General features: G+C 35.2%; 1 protein-coding gene across 2 annotated transcripts; it reads left to right on the top strand.

Moving 5' to 3' along the window:
- The first annotated feature begins 8,613 nt into the window (after positions 1 to 8,613).
- On the top strand, positions 8,614 to 18,322 carry CA1 (carbonic anhydrase 1). 2 transcript variants are annotated; one of them, XM_060116073.1, is made up of 7 exons: positions 8,614 to 8,650; positions 9,153 to 9,350; positions 10,704 to 10,822; positions 13,334 to 13,429; positions 14,167 to 14,229; positions 17,099 to 17,254; positions 18,206 to 18,322. In XM_060116073.1, exons 1-7 carry the CDS (start codon positions 8,614 to 8,616, stop codon positions 18,320 to 18,322), a joined length of 786 nt encoding a protein of 261 aa, XP_059972056.1. The 2 variants fall into 2 exon arrangements, with proteins under 2 accessions (XP_059972056.1, XP_059972058.1); XM_060116075.1 differs by lacking the exon at positions 9,153 to 9,350.
- Positions 18,323 to 18,560: the final 238 nt, after the last annotated feature.

Below are 18,560 nucleotides of genomic sequence, written 5' to 3'. Positions count from 1 at the left end.
TAACTTTCCCATCCAATTTAACCACAACCCACGCAGTTTTCCATTATTAGTAGTACACTCAGTGAAAATATAATAGCTATCTTTTACTGTGCATCTGCTATGTGCCTTTATCTCTAATCCTCATAAAAAAGCAAAACCTTCAAGGTGAGTACAATCATTAACCCTCTTCACAATAAAGAAATAGAATGACTCACAGAAATTAGGTTAGACAGACAAATTTTAGTTAATGCTAACACCTGAAAATAGCTGTGACTCTAAAGAAAGTCTTTAGAGACCAAAGGAGCATTGTAGCTATGGCTTCATCCACATTAGGTGTCCGTGTTCACTCTTTTTTTTTTTTTTTAACATCTTTATTGGAGTATGATTGCTTTACAATGGTGTGTTAGTTTCTGCTTTATAACCAAGTGAATCACTCTTTTAAGGTCAGTAAAGGGGTTCTCTGTAATGTACTTCTTCTGTACACTCTGAGTCATTCTGCAAACCGGTATTTCAATTAGTGGTCTTGCTGTTTTTCTTTGGTAGCCCTACTAGGACAGGAATCAGTTAAGAGAGAATTAAAATGTCAGCCTCTTGCATGCAGCCATGGATATTTCCACTACTAAAAGGCATTTGGTTATTATGCTTGTCTTCACTTAACCATGTATCCGACTTGAGCATTTGATTCAAAAACCCCTGAAGAGAACGTCACTACCCTGTTGTTAGCACATTGACCCAACAGATAAAAAAAGCATCAAAAAAAAAAAATGAAAAAAGATGTTCTCCTCTGGAGTCAGGTACTAGTAAAAGCATTAAAGGATTTTTAAAATATTATGAGGATAAAAACTAGTAAAACAGTAAATATTTTTTTCAAGTGGCTGCTAATATTTGGTATTCTTCCTAAAAGAGGAAGGCATGTGAGGAAAAAGACATTCCAATTAAAAGAGTGTTTGTAAAAGTGTCCAAATGTGTTTTAAAATGTCACCTTGCAATGTTCGTTAAAACAGATTCTCAGGCCTCCCGTGAAGAGATTTTGATTCAGTAGGTGTTACTTCAGTATTAATAATGTCTTTGCTAATATAATCTAATGCTTAATAGGAATGCATAATAGCATCCTAATCAGGACCTAGGATCTTCAGAGGTGACTACTTATCATATCTACAGCTAACTCAACACTGACAGGTTAGTTATTTACTATAAAGGATATTATAAATAATTTTGTGCTCATGAAATTAGTGGTATCAAGAGTAATAAGTGACTAGAGAAAATTTGCTAGATCCATAATTCTTACATGAACAAGATATATGAGTGAACAAGTACAACACTTGAATGTCATTGATGTAGTATGTAAGTCTAGGCCTCATTGGGTCCCAGTGGACCCAGCTGCCTGAACCAACAACAAAGATCACCAGTCCTGATATCATCAAAGCGTGTTTGAAGTGAGTCCTTCATTCAAGTTGCTGGGTGGTGAGCCTCACTTGCAGCAAGCCCTCCTGAAACTGCAGACAAGTCTCATGACTATTTTGTGCCAATTTGCTACTAATGAATGTACAATGGAGGGGGTTTGATCAGAGACTTGCTTTCATTGAAACATATATTTAGTAATTAGATTGTGAAGGCAGATTCCTATAGCTCCCGGATACGTCTAAAAATGCTACCAATACCTACCAGCAGAGCTTGATATATGTTAGCAATCTAAATTGCATCAGGTCATCTCACAAAAGTAAGGGAGTGGATGAGACATGCATGTGCATTTTAATTCACATATATGTGAATCTGAGGCAGGTGATCTACAGATTAAACATTAAGAAACACGGGATTAAGATAGAACATATACTGAATATGCAAATGTGTTTTAGAAATCTAGTCTTTGACAAAAGGGTTTGAGAGCTAACAGAATTATTTGGGGGAGTCAATAGAAAATGTTTTTAAATCTTCAGATAACTTTTAGGTAGATGGACTCCAACAAAGGTTGCATGAAACATCTTAAGATAAGGTGACTGATGTGACTGACCTTCACCTCCCTTAATATTTACATTTGAGAATTTATCTCCTTTCATATTTACATGTGGGATTTAGTTTAATCTGTGGCAAGCAGATGTCTTTTACTCAATTTACTCAATTGAATTTCAGGCCACATGCAATCACTCGAATTATTTTATTTTATTTCATGTATTTATATTATGTATTTACCTGAGAGTTAAAATCAAACTTTTTTTTTGAGGCTGAAGTTAATCAGTTACATTTGTGCAGTATTTTAAGGTTTATTAAGGATTATGCATGTTATTTTCTTTTGAGATGAAAAATATTCCTTAATTATGTCATCTGTTATAGAGGAGCTCATCAATTCCCTAAACATTTAGGAGATAAGACAAATATTATTTTGTCTGTTTTTTTTTTTTTTTTTTTTTTTTTTTTTGCTGTACGCGGGCCTCTCACTGCTGTGGCCTCTCCTGTTGCGGAGCACAGGCTCCGGACACACAGGCTCCGCGGCCATGGCTCGCGGGCCCAGCCGCTCCGCGGCATGTGGGATCTTCCGGGATCGGGGCATGAACCCGTGTCCCCTGCATCGGCAGGCGGACTCTCAACCACTGCGCCACCAGGGAAGCCCTATTTTGTCTGTTTTAAAAATAAAGATGGTACAATTAATCTGCACAAGTTACCCATTCATCCAGTAGAAGAGCCTCCTAACCATTAGCTTAAAAGTGCACAAGCCATAGAACCTGCTGTATAAAAAACAATAAATAAAATTCAAAAATTTTTTAAATAAATAATTTTTTAAGTGCACAGCCTATATTTTCAGTGTATTCAATATATATCGTTCCAACCAGTAATTTCAATATGTATGACAATCAACTAGGTATATTTAAAATGTAATGTTTTCAAAAGCAAGACATTGTAAGAAATTGAATGCCTCTATGCTGTGGATTAAAATAGTTACCTATGTAGAGTTGACTAGGTTAATAAAAAATATTCATTAGTGAATTTTAAAACTGCCTTCAAAAATAAAAATAAAATGTTCCAAGGCAGGAAATATAAGGTTGAAAGTTTTTCTTTTATTACAGTAATAAAATCCATGAGTTATGGATCTGTGAAATTTCTGTCAAAAGTTCAAACCACATTTCAAGAGTTAAGTTTTGATACTTACAAAGTTTCAAAAAAGTTGACACTTATAAAGACCAATGTCCTCACTCTCCCAGCAATGACTGACAGACACAGACGGGTCACTTCATTCCTCCATTAATAGAACTGAGAGAGGAAATGCTCTTTTTCCTTAGTTCCAAATACGAACATGAGTTCACCTCCAGCAAAACGCATTCACACACCCTTGAGTTCAGACCAGTACGTTTGGGTGGGTGCAGTCCCTGATGAGTGTTTTTTCTTCTAAGTCTTTATAGAAATACAATAATTGAAGTTTAAAATGACCACTTAACTGTTCTCTCTAAAGTATTTATTGAACACCACTGTTTTCCATGCAGTGATTAAAAAAACTAAAATGGTCCATCATTATCCAGGTGTCGTTATAGAGATGGTTATAGATATTAAGCAAGTAAACAAATGAATTTCAGGATGCAAAAAAAATTAATAATTTCAGGATGCAACAAATGTTATGAAAGAAAGAAGACAGACTGAATTAATAGAGTGACTGAGAAGCAGGGTTATATTAAATTTAGACATCAGGAAACTTGTCTCTGAGGAGGTGAAATTTGAGCCTGTGTAAAGATCTGGATACAGAGGCATCCAGACAGAGGGGACAGCAAGTGCAAAAGTCCTAAAATGGGAACAAGCTTGGTATGGATGGAGACAAAGACATCCACTGGAAAGAATAAAGTTGGTAAGACATCTTGTTACAAGTGGAGAGAAAGACCAGTTTGGAAGAAATAATAGCTGTGAAATCCACATAAACCATCCTACCATTTAAACTGATTCAGCAGAATTTCCAATTGTTTTACTGCAGAAATGTATAAGATAATATAACCATTTTCCATGACCCACTTCTCCACTAGAAATAAGCTTTCTCTTGTCACCCTAAACAATATCATCTGGAGAAGCAGGGAAATTAGGGAGCAAATTGAGAGTTATGCCAAATTTAATAAACATGACACTTGATTTTCACTATGTATATTTCCTTATTTTAGGGAAAATATGGGTCTCAGGGAAGCCACCTATCCTTGTGGAATGCTACGGATTATAGAACTGTATTGCCTTTTGGAATTTCTTTTCAGTGGCATTTAGCAGACCTCTACCATAATTAGACACAGTACTCTTTCACATTCCTAGTTTTTTAATTATAAATTATAAATTTAAATTTGAAACTCATCATAATTTACTTGCCTTCATAAGAGTTCATTCTTTCAGTTTTAAAAGATTGAAGTAGGAATCAGAGGAAAATGTTCATTTAAGAGATTAGGAGAAAAAAATTCAAATAAGAAATGTTTAATATAATTTTAAATTAGCTAAACATGGTTTTCAAATTTTGTAAAACACTGAGAAAATGTCTGCTTTTTTGAAAACATTTCAGGGCACTAAAAAATCTTCAACAAAGCTAGCTGATGCTACTTAATAAATAAATGTAATAAGCTATTAAGTAACTTTATGTATTTGTGTATTTATGTATGTATGTATGTATTTTATTGGCCACAGGCCCATGTGGGATCTTAGTTCCCCAACCAGGGATTGAACCCTCAGCCCCTGCATTGGGAGCACAGAGTCCCAACCACTGGACTGCCAGATAAGTCCTATTAAGTAACTTTAATACTTTTTTTGTGTGTGTGTCGTAGGCGGACCTCTCACCGTTGCGGCCTCTCCCACTGAGAAGCACAGGCTCCGGATGCGCAGGCTCAGTGGCCGTGGCTCACGGGCCCAGCCGCTCCATGGCACATGGGATCCTCCCGGACTGGGGCACGAACCTGTGTCCCCTGCATCGGCAGCGGACTCTCAACCACTGCACCACCAGGGAAGCCCCCTATTAAGTAACTTTAAACTAAATGTGTTATAGACAGCCTGTTAAAATGGTGGTGTAATAAAATAGAGAAGAGGATGCACTTATGGGTTTTAGAGGTAATCAGAAATGGATTCAAATCCTGACTCTTCTCCTTGAATTTTTCTGAGCATCAGCTATTCCTCTTTAAAAGTTGGGTGAGGGGCTTCCCTGGTGGCGCAGTGGTTGAGAGTCCGCCTGCCGATGCAGGGGACATGGGTTCGTGCCCCGGTCCGGGAGGATCCCACGTGCCGCAGAGCGGCTGGGCCCGTGAGCCATGGCCGCTGAGCCTGCGCGTCCGGAGCCTGTGCCCCGCAGCGGGAGAGGCCACAGCAGTGAGAGGCCCACGCACCGTGATGAAGAGTTGTCCCCGCTTGCCACAACTAGAGAAAGCCCTCGCACAGAAACGAAGACCCAAGACAGCCAAAAAAATAAATAAATAAATGTGGTGTTAAAAAAAAAAAGAAAAAAATAATAATTAAAAAAAAAATTAGGAAAAACTGAAATTAAAAAAAAAAAATTGGGGTGAGACTAACCTAACCCTTAGGTCTACTGTGAGAACTGAATTAAGTCATTATTTTAAAGAATCCAACAGATGGCAATTATTCAATGAACAAAAATCTTTTCTAGCCTACTCCAGTACCCCTAGATGAGTGCATGGTGAAATAGCTCTCCTTAATACTAATAGTAAATATTTTATCACTTTTCATAATTCTTTTTGCTTCTGTGTTTGTTGCAAGAATTTTATGTATTGTGAAAGATCAAGAGATAAAATTATGGCATATGGTTTCAGGGTAAAATAATATCAACATTTTATCTTTAAATATTTTTTTCAGTAAATATTTGGCCTCTAAAATTCCATTTCATAAGGTAAAGGAAGAAATCTTTCCCTTCTACCCTCAGCCCATTAATACATTTTCATCAAATTTGCAAATTAAACCAATGTAATTATTAAAATTAAACATTCTGCATATCATTCTTTCAATATTTAAAAATCTCTATTTAAAGTACTACAATTGTTTTTTTTCCATATTATTGACATATAATTGACATATAACTTGATACTTCTAAGAGTTACCAATTAACAAATTCTCTATCAAAATTATTTATGTAGTTTTACGTTACTTTTTTAAAGACTATAGGTTTTTCCATCAGCCTACTTGCTCCTGATTCAATTCCATGTACATATGGATTTATTTGGAATATTCTAACAGGTGAAAAAAAAAGCCTTCTTCAATATGTGTTTATATACTTGATGGTTTTAGGGAATAAACTGTTTAGATTAGAAGAGCAGAGACTGTGTAGACTGAACTCCTTGGTATGCAAAAGCAGTCCAAAGATTACAGGCCTAGAAAAGTATACTGTGAGGAGACTACAGGTGAAAGTAAAGAGAACACAAAGTGAGACATATTGGATTTAGTATAGATATTAAGCTGAAAGAGGCAAAGTTTGTAAGCAGAAAAAGAAGGATAAAAGTAAATGGGAGCAGTGTTAGGACTTAAACCATAGGTGCTCATTAAATTTTATATCCTTTCTCTATATAGTTTTCTGCTTGTAGATGTACACAAACACACCCTGGGTACATAATGGAATAAAGGGTCATAATGGTTAGGGTTCAAGGTAATTTAGTGTCTAAAACTTTAAATAAAATACAATCCCATGTGTATGTTAAGATATTCATGTGATGAATTATCACGTAATCATGTAATGAAAAGGAAGTTGTCCTTTTTTCCAAATAGGTTGATTAATATAGTAGTTTGATTTAAAGTTACTTTTAACAAAGTAGCAATTAGGAGGCAACTTATCTGGCAAAGAGTAGCCTGTTTCTATCACTCCATGAGCTTCTGGCCAACCTGAGACTCTGGTTCTAGAATGAAGTATCCCAAGGTTCAAGTCTGACTACTGGTCAACTTAAGCCAGACCAGACCACATTAACCAATCCAATCCTCCAGAAAACAGAATCAAGTTGAGGTCAATGGGCATTTGTTGACAGTGGAAGGTTAAGAAAGAGTACAAGCTTTGGAGTTAGACAGATCTAAGTTTAAACCCTAGGCTTGTAAGATATAAGCAGCCACTTACAAGATTTGCATAACCCCGAGGAATTGCCTTCAATTTCCTCTTATGTAGAATACACATTTTAATGCCTAATTTGGTTATTGTGAGAATTAAATGAATTACTTCATATAAACTGTTTAGCCTAGCATTTGAGTAATACTGGACCTTTAATAAATGGTACCTTTAAAAAAAGTTCCCTTTTAAGTAATAGTTTCTTCTGCCTACTAAAGTGTGGAATGGAAGCTTGGGCCTCTTCCAACTTTGTTCATGAGCCATGAGTCCATCTGCATCTGAGCTAGTTGGCTATCATTAGCCAAAAGGGACAAACAATGTGCTTCTGGTCAACCTTGCTAAAAATTGTGCCAGATTCACTTATTTCAGAAAGCCTAGGTAGCTCAGACAATTCCAGAGTGTGAAAGGAAGTATGACTACCAAGGCATGGAAATCAGTCATTACTATGGAAGCTTATTTTTTCTGATTGTGTTTCCTCTGAGCACATTTAGAGCCTTGGAAATATTGACCTAGCCAATCTGACACTTACTAATTGGTTTTCTTTGCCTCCTTGAAAAGTCTTGTAAATCTTCTCATCAAGGTGGCAAGTCTAACCTTGGTCCAAGCTTAAATTGGACTTAAGAGAATTGTGGGCATAGAAAGAGAACTAGGGATCATCCACCTCATAGCTCACCCAGTATGGCATTCAACAGAGGTGTAGTAAAGAAAACAATTGGACTTGGAGGCTGAAGTCTTGGCTTCTTGGCTTCTTGCTAGTTGTGGTGAAGACCCTCAACATCTCTCAGCTACAAGATGATAATTCTCACTGTATAGGATTTATGAGTGTAGTGGTAATGGTAAAATAAAATAATATGAAAGTGCTCTATAAATTGTATAGAACTATACGGAAGAAAACCTTCTATTCCAGTAGACCTGTATTTGATGTGTAAAATAAATATTGGACCATATTTAATTTCAATATTAATAAAATCTTCCTCATTTATGAATCCCAACTCCTTTAAAAATGAAGGACTTTATTCTCATCTTGTGTGTCTTTGAAATGTACCATTATGCAGAATATATATTACAAATAATTAGTGATTCTGTTCCCTGATTTTAAATTAACATCATGATACTTGTTCTGATCAGCCTGTAAACACGCAAATTATTCTTCTTACTAAATTACCGTTGTTAGTATTGCTTAAGTGTCCAGCAAGGGTAAAAATTGGAAAACTCAAGTGCACAGTCATTTTCTGTTAGAAATTCAAAGAATCATATATGATAATACTCAGCCATATCTTCTAACATGAGAGGAAGAGCGCTTGGTTTTATAAAAGCTAAGATTTCTATATTTCTCTTTTACAATATAAGAAAATAAAACAATTGGAAATGACCTTACCCTTGTGGCCTTCTTTTACAATATCTATTTTTTTTACATGCATATACTTCCTGATAGGTAGAGATGATTGAAATAGTAACCTATTAAGGGCAGAGGAGGTTCTATAAAAACCCACAAATTGTGGTTTCAGTTGTCTACTGCACATTCATTTGCAGTTAGTTATTTCAGGTATTATCTTTGTTTTCAGAAAAAGAAAACTAAATAGAAGACCATGGCAAGCCCTGACTGGGGATATGATGGCGAAAATGGTAAGCGTTCTTCTGTTCATGTAGATCAAATAACAGCTTCTTCCCTTTTCCAATAAAAGAGATATTGAGCACTTAACATACCTATGTAGTCATAGATTAATGGTTTGGTTTGCCTGACTTTGAATTATAATAGCTTTGCATGTATTCTTAGCAGTTGTCCTTTGGGTCATTGTTGTCTACAAAATGCATTCTGTCTCTTTCCCTATCTCTCCCTCTGTCTCTCTCTCCATATGTGTCTATTAGAAATCTATTGCTATAACAGTAAAATATGTATAGTCTGATCCCACAGACCATGAGCATATTAATTGTATTGACAAATACACTATTTTATAGTATAGCATAGAAAAGGGGAATTCTCAAACATTGAATTTCCATTAAGTTAAACAGAATATCATTTAAGATCCTCAGTAAATCCTAATCTAATAAACAAAGTTATATTCCTAAAACTTGGATTTGAGCATTTGATCAAGTTTTGATTGTAAACATATGTTTGTCCTGGTAGGTCCTGAACAGTGGGGCAAGTTGTACCCCATTGCAAATGGAAATAACCAATCTCCCATCGACATCAAAACCAGTGAAGCCAAACATGATGTCTCTCTCAAACCTATCAGTGTCTCCTACAGTCCAGACACAGCAAAAGAAATCATCAACGTGGGACATTCCTTCCACGTAAACTTTGAAGACAATGATAATCGATCAGGTGAGCCAAAAGACTCTTCTAATTTTTCTTCGACTTTACTGGGGAAATTAAAACAATAGGGCTTTAAGAAACACAAATGACCATCTGCAGTCTTTTGTGCACACGTGTAATGTTGCTGGAATCTGGTGAGGCATCTTGAATATCTAGAAAATTTACAAGTGGTAATGATGATTTTGGGGACTCCCAGATCTGTCTTTTTTCAACAGATCTGTCTTTTTTCAGTCCTTCTCCTTTTCAAAGACACTATTCCATTTCTTCTTTTTTCCAATGTATTTTTGCTCACTTCACACCCTCTGAATAAACAGTAGCTTTTCAAAAAGGTCTATGAACCATCATGAATATAAAAACTGAAAAGGCAAATATTTTCTAATCGAGATGAGGGTGGAGGAGCCTAGTAGGGAAGAAAAACAGAGGTGAAGTATATATTTATTTGTGTGACCAGAAAAATGGCTCCGTAACTGTTAAGTGCCAGTAAGAAAATGGTCTTGTGTGCATCTTGCATGGAACAATTCTGTGCATAAGTATACTTGTCTATATTCCCCTCTCCTTACTAGGCCATAGTGACTGAATTATCTTCATATCCCAGAATCTAGCACACAGTAAAAATTTCAAAACTGTTTACTGAATAATTTATTAACAATTCCATAAAACAACTCTACTGACATAAGGCAAAATTTGTTTTAGCACTTTCCTACAAGGTTCTGAGCCTAAATTTTAGACACCTTGCAGCTATGTCCATTGTTAGGATTAGGTCTGGTGTTATGTGTGTTTTATTAATCATATGATTGGATAGACTCTCTAAAGAAACATGGTCATTCAATGTTAGATTTTTAAAAGTGGCCATACTGTTCTACTGGAATATTCTTTTGGTCCCTGGCTAGGGATTCTCAACAAAGCTATCAAGATACCCTCTTGTGTCCTGATCAGTTACAAGGTATGTGTTGAGTAATTTGTTACTAAAAATAAATTACTAAAGATCTAGATGAATACTGCCCACTACTATCTTTGTTAAAAGAATGAATGACTGAACTTGCAAATTAAAGCAGATTCAAGGAAAACCCTGTAATCATATAATTCACTCATTTTCCAATATGCTTTCTTAAAGGCAGAAAAGGTAAAATTACAGCTCATGTGCTGAGAATTATATATAATTCATGCACTATCGCAGGGTGCACCATACATATGAAGACCATCATTGTGGATGTGGGGAAAAAAACCAACAAGATGGAAACTTTGGCACTACTGTTTGTTTTCATTTCTGCTCAATCTAATTTAATGTTAGTTTATATTAAATGCAAAGATAAGCTGGAGCTTATGATTGTAACACTAACAGTATTTTCCTTTTTCTTCTAGTGCTGAAAGGTGGTCCTCTCTCTGAAAGCTATAGGCTCCATCAGTTCCATTTTCACTGGGGTGTCAAAGATGACTATGGTTCTGAGCACTTAGTGGATGGAGTCAAATATTCTGCAGAGGTAAGGTGGCTTAACGACTGAGCGAGAACTACACTGAGAGTCCTCCCAGAAGCAGCTCCCTTATAACATAAGGCACCATTATAATGGCTCCAAAGGAATGAGCATTCTGGTCCCTGAAAGGCACTCCCAGTCTCCATTAAAATCAAATACAGACACACTGTGTTTGGCAGTAGAGGGAAATTTTTCATGTGAAAAAGGCAGGTGAACTTGGAGTCAGACTCATGAGCCCCAGAATACTCTTTCATTTCAGAATGCCTTGGAAACATATCTTGATGTCAGGCTAGCCTCAAGGGGAAATACTGCTCTCCTTTTAAAGCTCCGACCCCCAAATGGAACACACCATCATTCTCTTCTTATTTAAATGTTCAAGTTTGGACACACCAGTAGCATAGGTGTAGCTAGGCTGGAACACTTCAGTAAGACTCTACTAAGGGTGCAAGTTTAATCACAGGAGTCATCACAGAGTAGCATACTCTAGATGAGGGTTTGAGGTTCCCTGGCTGCAGGCCACTACCGTCTGGCCTCTTGATTCGCCCCCACATGGAAGTTTGTGATCCAATTCAAGGCATTCTCTCTGTATATCCATGGAAAAATAAAGAACATTTGCATCAAACTGTCAACAGAGGGTATGGAAGACTGAAAACAAAGAACTTTTGCTCTTCATATGTATGAATATACAATACATTTGTACCAATATAGACTGGTTGGCTTTTTTATTTTACTTTTATAAAATGAGTTCGTAATATATATAGTTTTCCAACATGCTTTTTTTTCACTTACCAATTTATCATGATCATTTTTTCAAGTCTGTAGATTTAATTGCACCTCTTCTTTTACTGTCTGTACAATATTTCAGTGTATGCATATGTTAGAATTTATTGGCTGAGCCCTACATATGGACAATTACAATGCCTTTTCCTTTTTGTTCTGTTGAGTTTTTTGCTTTTATCAAAAAAATAAAATGCTACAATAAATACATCTGTACACATATCTTACACCCTAGTGAAAGCAATTTTGTAGGGCAGATTTTCATAAGAGGGATTGTTAGGTACAGGGTTATGCATTTTTCATTTTAATAGAGGATTTGGGAATAGTATACAGATATAACTTACTTTATGTTACACTGTAAATCCAGGCTAATAACTTTCAATGTTGTGGAAATCCATTAAATGTTTTTTTCCTATTTCTCCTTCATAAAATTGAAGGTGGACTAAAATCAAATAGGCTGAAAGCCTAAATTAGTATTAGTAGCATCTTTGGGGGAGGATATTTGGTTATATTTAAGAAATATAAACTGGTGATTCTCTCATCTAATTTGAGAAAAATAAAATTAATCCAGGGTAGAGATGACAGGCACTTAGCCACAAAGTTCAACGTATGACAGATGGTGGGATGGAGGATGGAAGAGAGAGCAGGAGAGAGGGAGAGGTGGGGAGAAAGAGAGAGAGAAGAGACAAAGAAGAGAAGAGGGGAGGGGAGGGGAGGGGAAGAGAGGGTAAGGGAGGGGAGGGAAGAGAAGAGAAGGGAAGGGAAAGGAAGGGAATGGATACATAACATGGAGAGAATTGGTTTGATTTAGAGTGATACAAGTGACCAGAAGATCACTTCACATTGAGTGGTCAGAAAATGATTCTTTCAGAACTGGCATTTGAGTTCAGCCTTAATTCAAGTCAAAATCCTGCTGTTGAAAGATTATGGGGAAGGACACCTCAGAGAAAATCAGCAGCTAATGCAAAGACTCAAAGTTGTGAACCAAGTGAAGGGGTATAATCTATGAAATGTGCTGAAAGATGGATGTTGATAAGTGGAGAAAAGTAAGAAATTAATGACAACTGTTGTATATTTTGGTTGAGCAATTAGATGGAAGGTGGTGCCTTTTTCTAAGAAGGGAAAACGAAACAGGTCTGGCAAGGAGGAAATCAAGAGTTCTAGTTTGGCCATATTAAGTTTGAGATTCATATTAAACATCCATGTGGAGATATCAAGAAAGTATCAAGAAGACATACACACATACTTGGATATACAAGTCTAGAGTTCCACAGAGAGGTTAGGCTGGAGATGTTGGCTTGAGAGGTGTCTGGATATGCTCAAGAGAATCTGTCCTTGGCCAAGACTCCAGATACTTCAGGGACCCCTTCTCATAAAGTTACTAAGTACCTCAAGTGAGAGAAAATTAAGTTTTTTGTCCCCAAACTAGTTAGCCAGAATTCCTGATCTTCTTATACCAAAGATTTTTTTTAAAAAAAGGAGTAATATTGAATAGTTATGATATTGTGAGAAAAGAAATTTTACTTACTGATTCCAGTATTTGCAACTTGCCCACTGTTCAGCACACAGTTAACTCTTCTTAAGAGTGAGAACATAGCCCTTTCCATGCCCTGGATGAAGGGTCACATAAGTTTTATCTATCAAAGCCAAGATATATCTTTATATATTAACAAGTTAATGTCTAACTTACTTTTTACCTTCACAATGGTATAAATAATGACTCAACCACACTGTCATTTTTAGTTTCATATAGTTCACTGGAATTCTGCGAAGTACTCCAGCTTTGCTGAAGCTGTCCCACAGGCTGATGGTGTGGCAATTATTGGTGTTTTGGTGAAGGTGAGTTATAGAGAGTTACAGAGCTCTACTAAAACTATTTCTTACCAATCAGACCTCAAAATAGGATGAAATAAGGCAAAAGAATATTTGAGTCTTTCTTTTATTTTTGGAAAGTTCCCCTTCTACTAATGACTGACCACAGGTGAACAAACAGTTCCCTAGCATATTGTTAGTTTGTTTTCTCTTGGCTTTTCCCACTTGAAGAGAGAAATAAATTTCAGGTAAAGATGAAATGGGAAGGTGTTGAAGGTGAGGCTAATTTTTTTTTCAGCTCTTCCAAAGTCCCTTTCTTCTAAACTTCCTACCTCATAGAGTCAGGCATTTATCAGTTTAATGTTTCATAAGAAAAATATATTAAGAGAGTTTTTGTCCCATAAAGAAAGTTCAATTGATATATAAAATGGAAGATTTGTTCACATCCTCTGTAAGAGAGTCCCTGAAAAGTTCTATAGGGAAGTTATTATTAAAGTGGGTATATTTGGGTGACTAACTTTTGGAATTATAGTGATTCTAGTTAACATTTATTGAAAACTAACAACATGCCATTCATTGTACTAATTATAATTAATAGAACAAAAAGTAAGAGGTTTGTTTTTGTGTTACAGTTTTGCTAACTTCCTATATTTTGACTTGCATATTTTTTCTTCAGTTACTGTCTTTAATTGAAAAAAATTAACTAAATAGGATTTGACTTGATAACAATTTTTATCTCACACTTTATTTTTTTTAATCTCCAGGTGGGTCAGGCCAACCCAAACCTGCAGAAAGTACTTGATGCCCTAAAAGCAGTTAAAACTAAGGTAAATAGACTAATTAGTTCAGTTTAAATCAGAGAACAAGAATCCGCAGAACTACAGAAGTCATTTAATTGCATATTTGATGTGAGGAGTAGGAAGCCCGAAGTAAAAACTACTAATCTGAAAATCAAGGGACTACTTAGATGTTCCTTGCTTCTGAGAAGGTCTCTGACTCAGATATTTGTTTTATTTTAGTTTTGTTTTTCATAGTTATTGGTCATCTATTTCAGCAGGATGAAGCCTGTAGAAGAATGGGTTTCATAGCTGTTCAAATTTGTTTAAAAACTATAACCAACTAAAATGTGAATTTTTTACATCATGGAGAAAGATATCTTTTTTTTTTTTTATAAATTTATTTACTTATTTATTTTTGGCTGCATTGGGCCTTTGTTGCTGCATGTGGGCTTTCTCTAGTTACAGTGAGCGGGGGCCACTCCTCGTTGTGGTGCGCGGGCTTCTCATTGCAGTGGCTTCTCTTGTTGCGGAGCACAGGCTCCAGACGCGCAGGCTCAGTAGTTGTGGCTCACGGGCCTAGTTGCTCTGCGGCATGTGGGACCTTCCCGGACCAGGGCTCGAACCCGTATCCCCTGCATCGGCAGGCAGATTCTCAACCACTGCGCCACCAGGGAAGCCCTATCTTTATTTTTTATCAATACAAAAATACAGAAGCTAAGGGTATTGTTTTAAAATCCCTTTAATATGTAGTGTCTGATAACCATGATTCCCCATCAGCTTAAAAAAAAAAAAAAAGATGGATTTTCTGATATATTTAACCTTAGCTTTACTGTTTTAATAGTAAATAGTTAAATCATATGTCAGAGATATGTCATTTTCTTTCATTGTATTTTTATATAAAATAAATCTAGTTCATGTTGAGTCTAAAAAATTTAATCTTCAAATGGATATATTATAAAGTGGAAAGTCTGAAGATAAATAAGCACTCAACTCAGGAATATTAAAAACAATATATGAAAAGAGAGTAGAAGGAAATAATTAATGAAGATAAAGCAAAACATTAATAAAATAAGAAAGAAAATGAATATATACAAGGTAGAATTTTATTAATAAAATGAAAAGTTGATTTTCTGGATAAAAACAACCAAAAAACACACTTTTGGCAAGTTTGATGATGGAAAAAAAGGTACACATGCAAAAAATTTATTAGAAATAAGGAATTGGGTCATAATTAAAGATGTGGTAAAAAGTTTTAAGAGAGAAAAATTTGTACACTTGACCCTTGAACAACATGGGTTTGAACTGCACAGGTCCACTTATTCATGGATTTTTTTTTTTGATAAATACATGCTATTGCACTACAAAATTGGCACTTAATTGAATTTGCTGATGCACAACTGTGGTTATGAGGGATGACCATAAAGTTATACGTGGATTTTTGACTGTGCAGGGGGTCAGCACTCCTAACCCCCACATTCTTCAAGGGTCAGCTGTATAACGCTATACCAGTAAATTTGAAAATTTAGATTAAAAGAATGAATTTCTAGGAAAATGCAGAGAAACTGACTCAAAATGTGTTTAAAGCCTAAACAGATCAAGAATCTAAAAAGAAACTGAAAAAAATGTAAAAAATGTTCCTAGTGAAAGAAAACTCTAGGCCCAGACCACTTTATGGGGAAGTGTTACACAACTTTTAAGAAACAATCATGCCACTGTTAACTAAACTGCTCAGATGAGGGGACAGAAAACTTTATTTTGATTTAATTAAATGAAACCTAATACCCAAACTGGGTAAGACCACCACAAAAAGGAAATCATAGGCTAATCTTTCTTAGGAATATAGCTAAAAGAAATATTAAAATCAATTACAGCAAATCATATTCAAAAGTATACTAAAAGAGTAATGTTTCCAAACTAGTAGACTTTATCCCCAGAATGCAAGGATGGTTTGATATTAGACTATCTTCCAATATAAGTCATTAGAGTAACAAATTAAAGATGAAAAACCATATTACAAACTTGTTAGATGCTTGAAAAGCATTTGATAAAAATTCAATGCCAATTCCTGAAGATAAAAAAAAAAGAAAGAAAAGTCTCTGAAAACTTATTGAGCTTAAGAAAGAATATCACATACAAACTTGGATCAAACATCAAACTTAGTAGTGAAATATTTGAAGCCTTTCAATTTCAATCAAGAACAAGACCAGGGTGTCAACTGTGACCACCACAACTGACCATTACAATGAATGTCCTAATCAATGTAATAAAAAAAGGAAAGAAATAAGAGTACATATTTGGATAAATATTAGGGAAACAAAGACAAATCTATCCTCAAGTACAGAGGATATAATCATTGACATCCACCTGGAAAATACAAATCAAACAGGTAAAAAACAGAATTAATACACAAGTTTAATAAAGTTGACTACATAAAATATTAGCATACAAATATCAATTCATTTTCTATACACCAATATAACCAATCAGGAAAGAAAATAAGAATAAATAGAATGAAGATAAAACATACCAATATGCATGTCAATAAATATATTACCACTGGAACAGTATCTGGTATCATTCCTAGAGAAGCAATAAATGTTTTATACTGGAAATTAAATATCTTTTTAAAGAATACAGATTATAAAAACTTTTCAAAACTTTGCTTATCTTCAACCAAATGAAGAAGGAGGCAGATTGCTCAGTCAAAATTCCAGTGTAGCGTATTTTCAGTCTTCTATTACTTTTATTGTTTATATCCACAAACATACCAGTCATGAAATAATATATAGTAGAAAAATTGATTAAATTCTTAGCTAAGATCTATCTACCAAATAATATAACATATATGTCATATATGTAATGATGCAAATAGTTTATATAATGATATAATAATATATTACTTTTCTTTTTCTTTCAGGGCAAAAAAGCCCCATTCACAAATTTTGACCCCTCTGTTCTCCTTCCTTCATCCCGGGATTACTGGACCTACCATGGCTCTCTGACTCATCCTCCTCTTTATGAGAGTGTAATCTGGATCATCCTTAAGGGAAACATCAGTATCAGCTCAGAACAGGTAGAGTATCAAAGGTGAATGAATGAGCATTAGAAGTGCAAAGCAGGAATACCATTTCAATTCATAGTATTATTGGGGGAAAATTATTATTTCAATTAGATTTTGAAGAGTTCATTTTCCCTTCCAATGGAGAAAGATTTATTTGTGACATAAGGTCTATTGAATAATCAAAAATAAAAGTGTATTTATAAACACTTGTTTTACTTTATGTAGAAAAAATATATGAGATTCAGAACTCTTGCTATTCTTTTTGCCTTAATAAGGAAAAATCCAGCTTTGTTAAATATCTTCCTAAGAGTTTCAAAAACAAGAAAAAACTGGCACTAGAAGTACTATTCAGACTTTGGGGAATTGTGACTCTCAAGTGGCATACTTTGATAGCTAACATGGGTTTTTGTTCTTTTTTGAAACTTAAGCTCATAAATATTCAACAAAATATCTCATTAATTATTGTTTATAATTATGAAAATAGTAACTACCAATGATTGAGCAACTACTTTTATTAGGTTACTTATGTACGTTTTGTCAGTCAATTCTCATAACAAGCCTTTAGGGCAGGCGGTGTGACCTATATTGGTAACTAACACTTCTTGAGCATATGCCATATGCCAAACACCATTCTAAGAACTTTACATGTATTGACCCATTTAGTCTTCACAACAATGCAATGAAATAGTACTATATGGAAACTGAGGCACCAAGCAGATAAGTCTCTTACCCAAGTGTAAGAAAGCTGGTATTCTAATCCAGTCAGTCATCGATAATTTAAGCCAAATGCCTAGTGCAAAGAAATGTGAAGGAACTTTTGGCTTCCTCCCTTCCCATCTGTGAAACCATTGCAATCTTCAACCTGATTTTCTAAATATTAGTGCATCAATTATACTAGAAGAAAAGTGTTCTGTGTAACTTTAATAGCTTTTGACTCTTTAAATATTTTATCCTCCCTCCAAGCTGGCACAGTTCCGCAGTCTTCTATCAAATGTCGAAGGTGATAAAGAAGTCCCCATTAAGCACAACAACAGACCACCCCAGCCTCTGAAGAGCAGAACAGTGAAAGCTTCATTCTGATGGGCCCAGGAAGAAATTTACCCTCCCTCAAGGAACACACCTCTGCTTCTGATGTAATCCAATAAAGCAAGTTTTAAGAAACAAGTTTATTTTAATACTAGCAAGACAGCCTACTTTCAAATTTAATCTGCAGAACTAAAAAGCTTTAATTTTTATTCTTATTGCTTAATTCAAATAGTAATCTGTAAGTTTACAAAACTTGTGCTTAAATTCAAGTCTATTTTGTTGAATTCTTTAT

The sequence above is a fragment of the Mesoplodon densirostris genome, chromosome 13 (genome assembly GCF_025265405.1).
Source record: "Mesoplodon densirostris isolate mMesDen1 chromosome 13, mMesDen1 primary haplotype, whole genome shotgun sequence".
Taxonomy (NCBI): domain Eukaryota; kingdom Metazoa; phylum Chordata; class Mammalia; order Artiodactyla; family Ziphiidae; genus Mesoplodon; species Mesoplodon densirostris.
The sequence above is the reverse complement of the archived record's forward strand: the minus strand, read 5'-3'. Positions and strand labels throughout refer to the sequence as shown.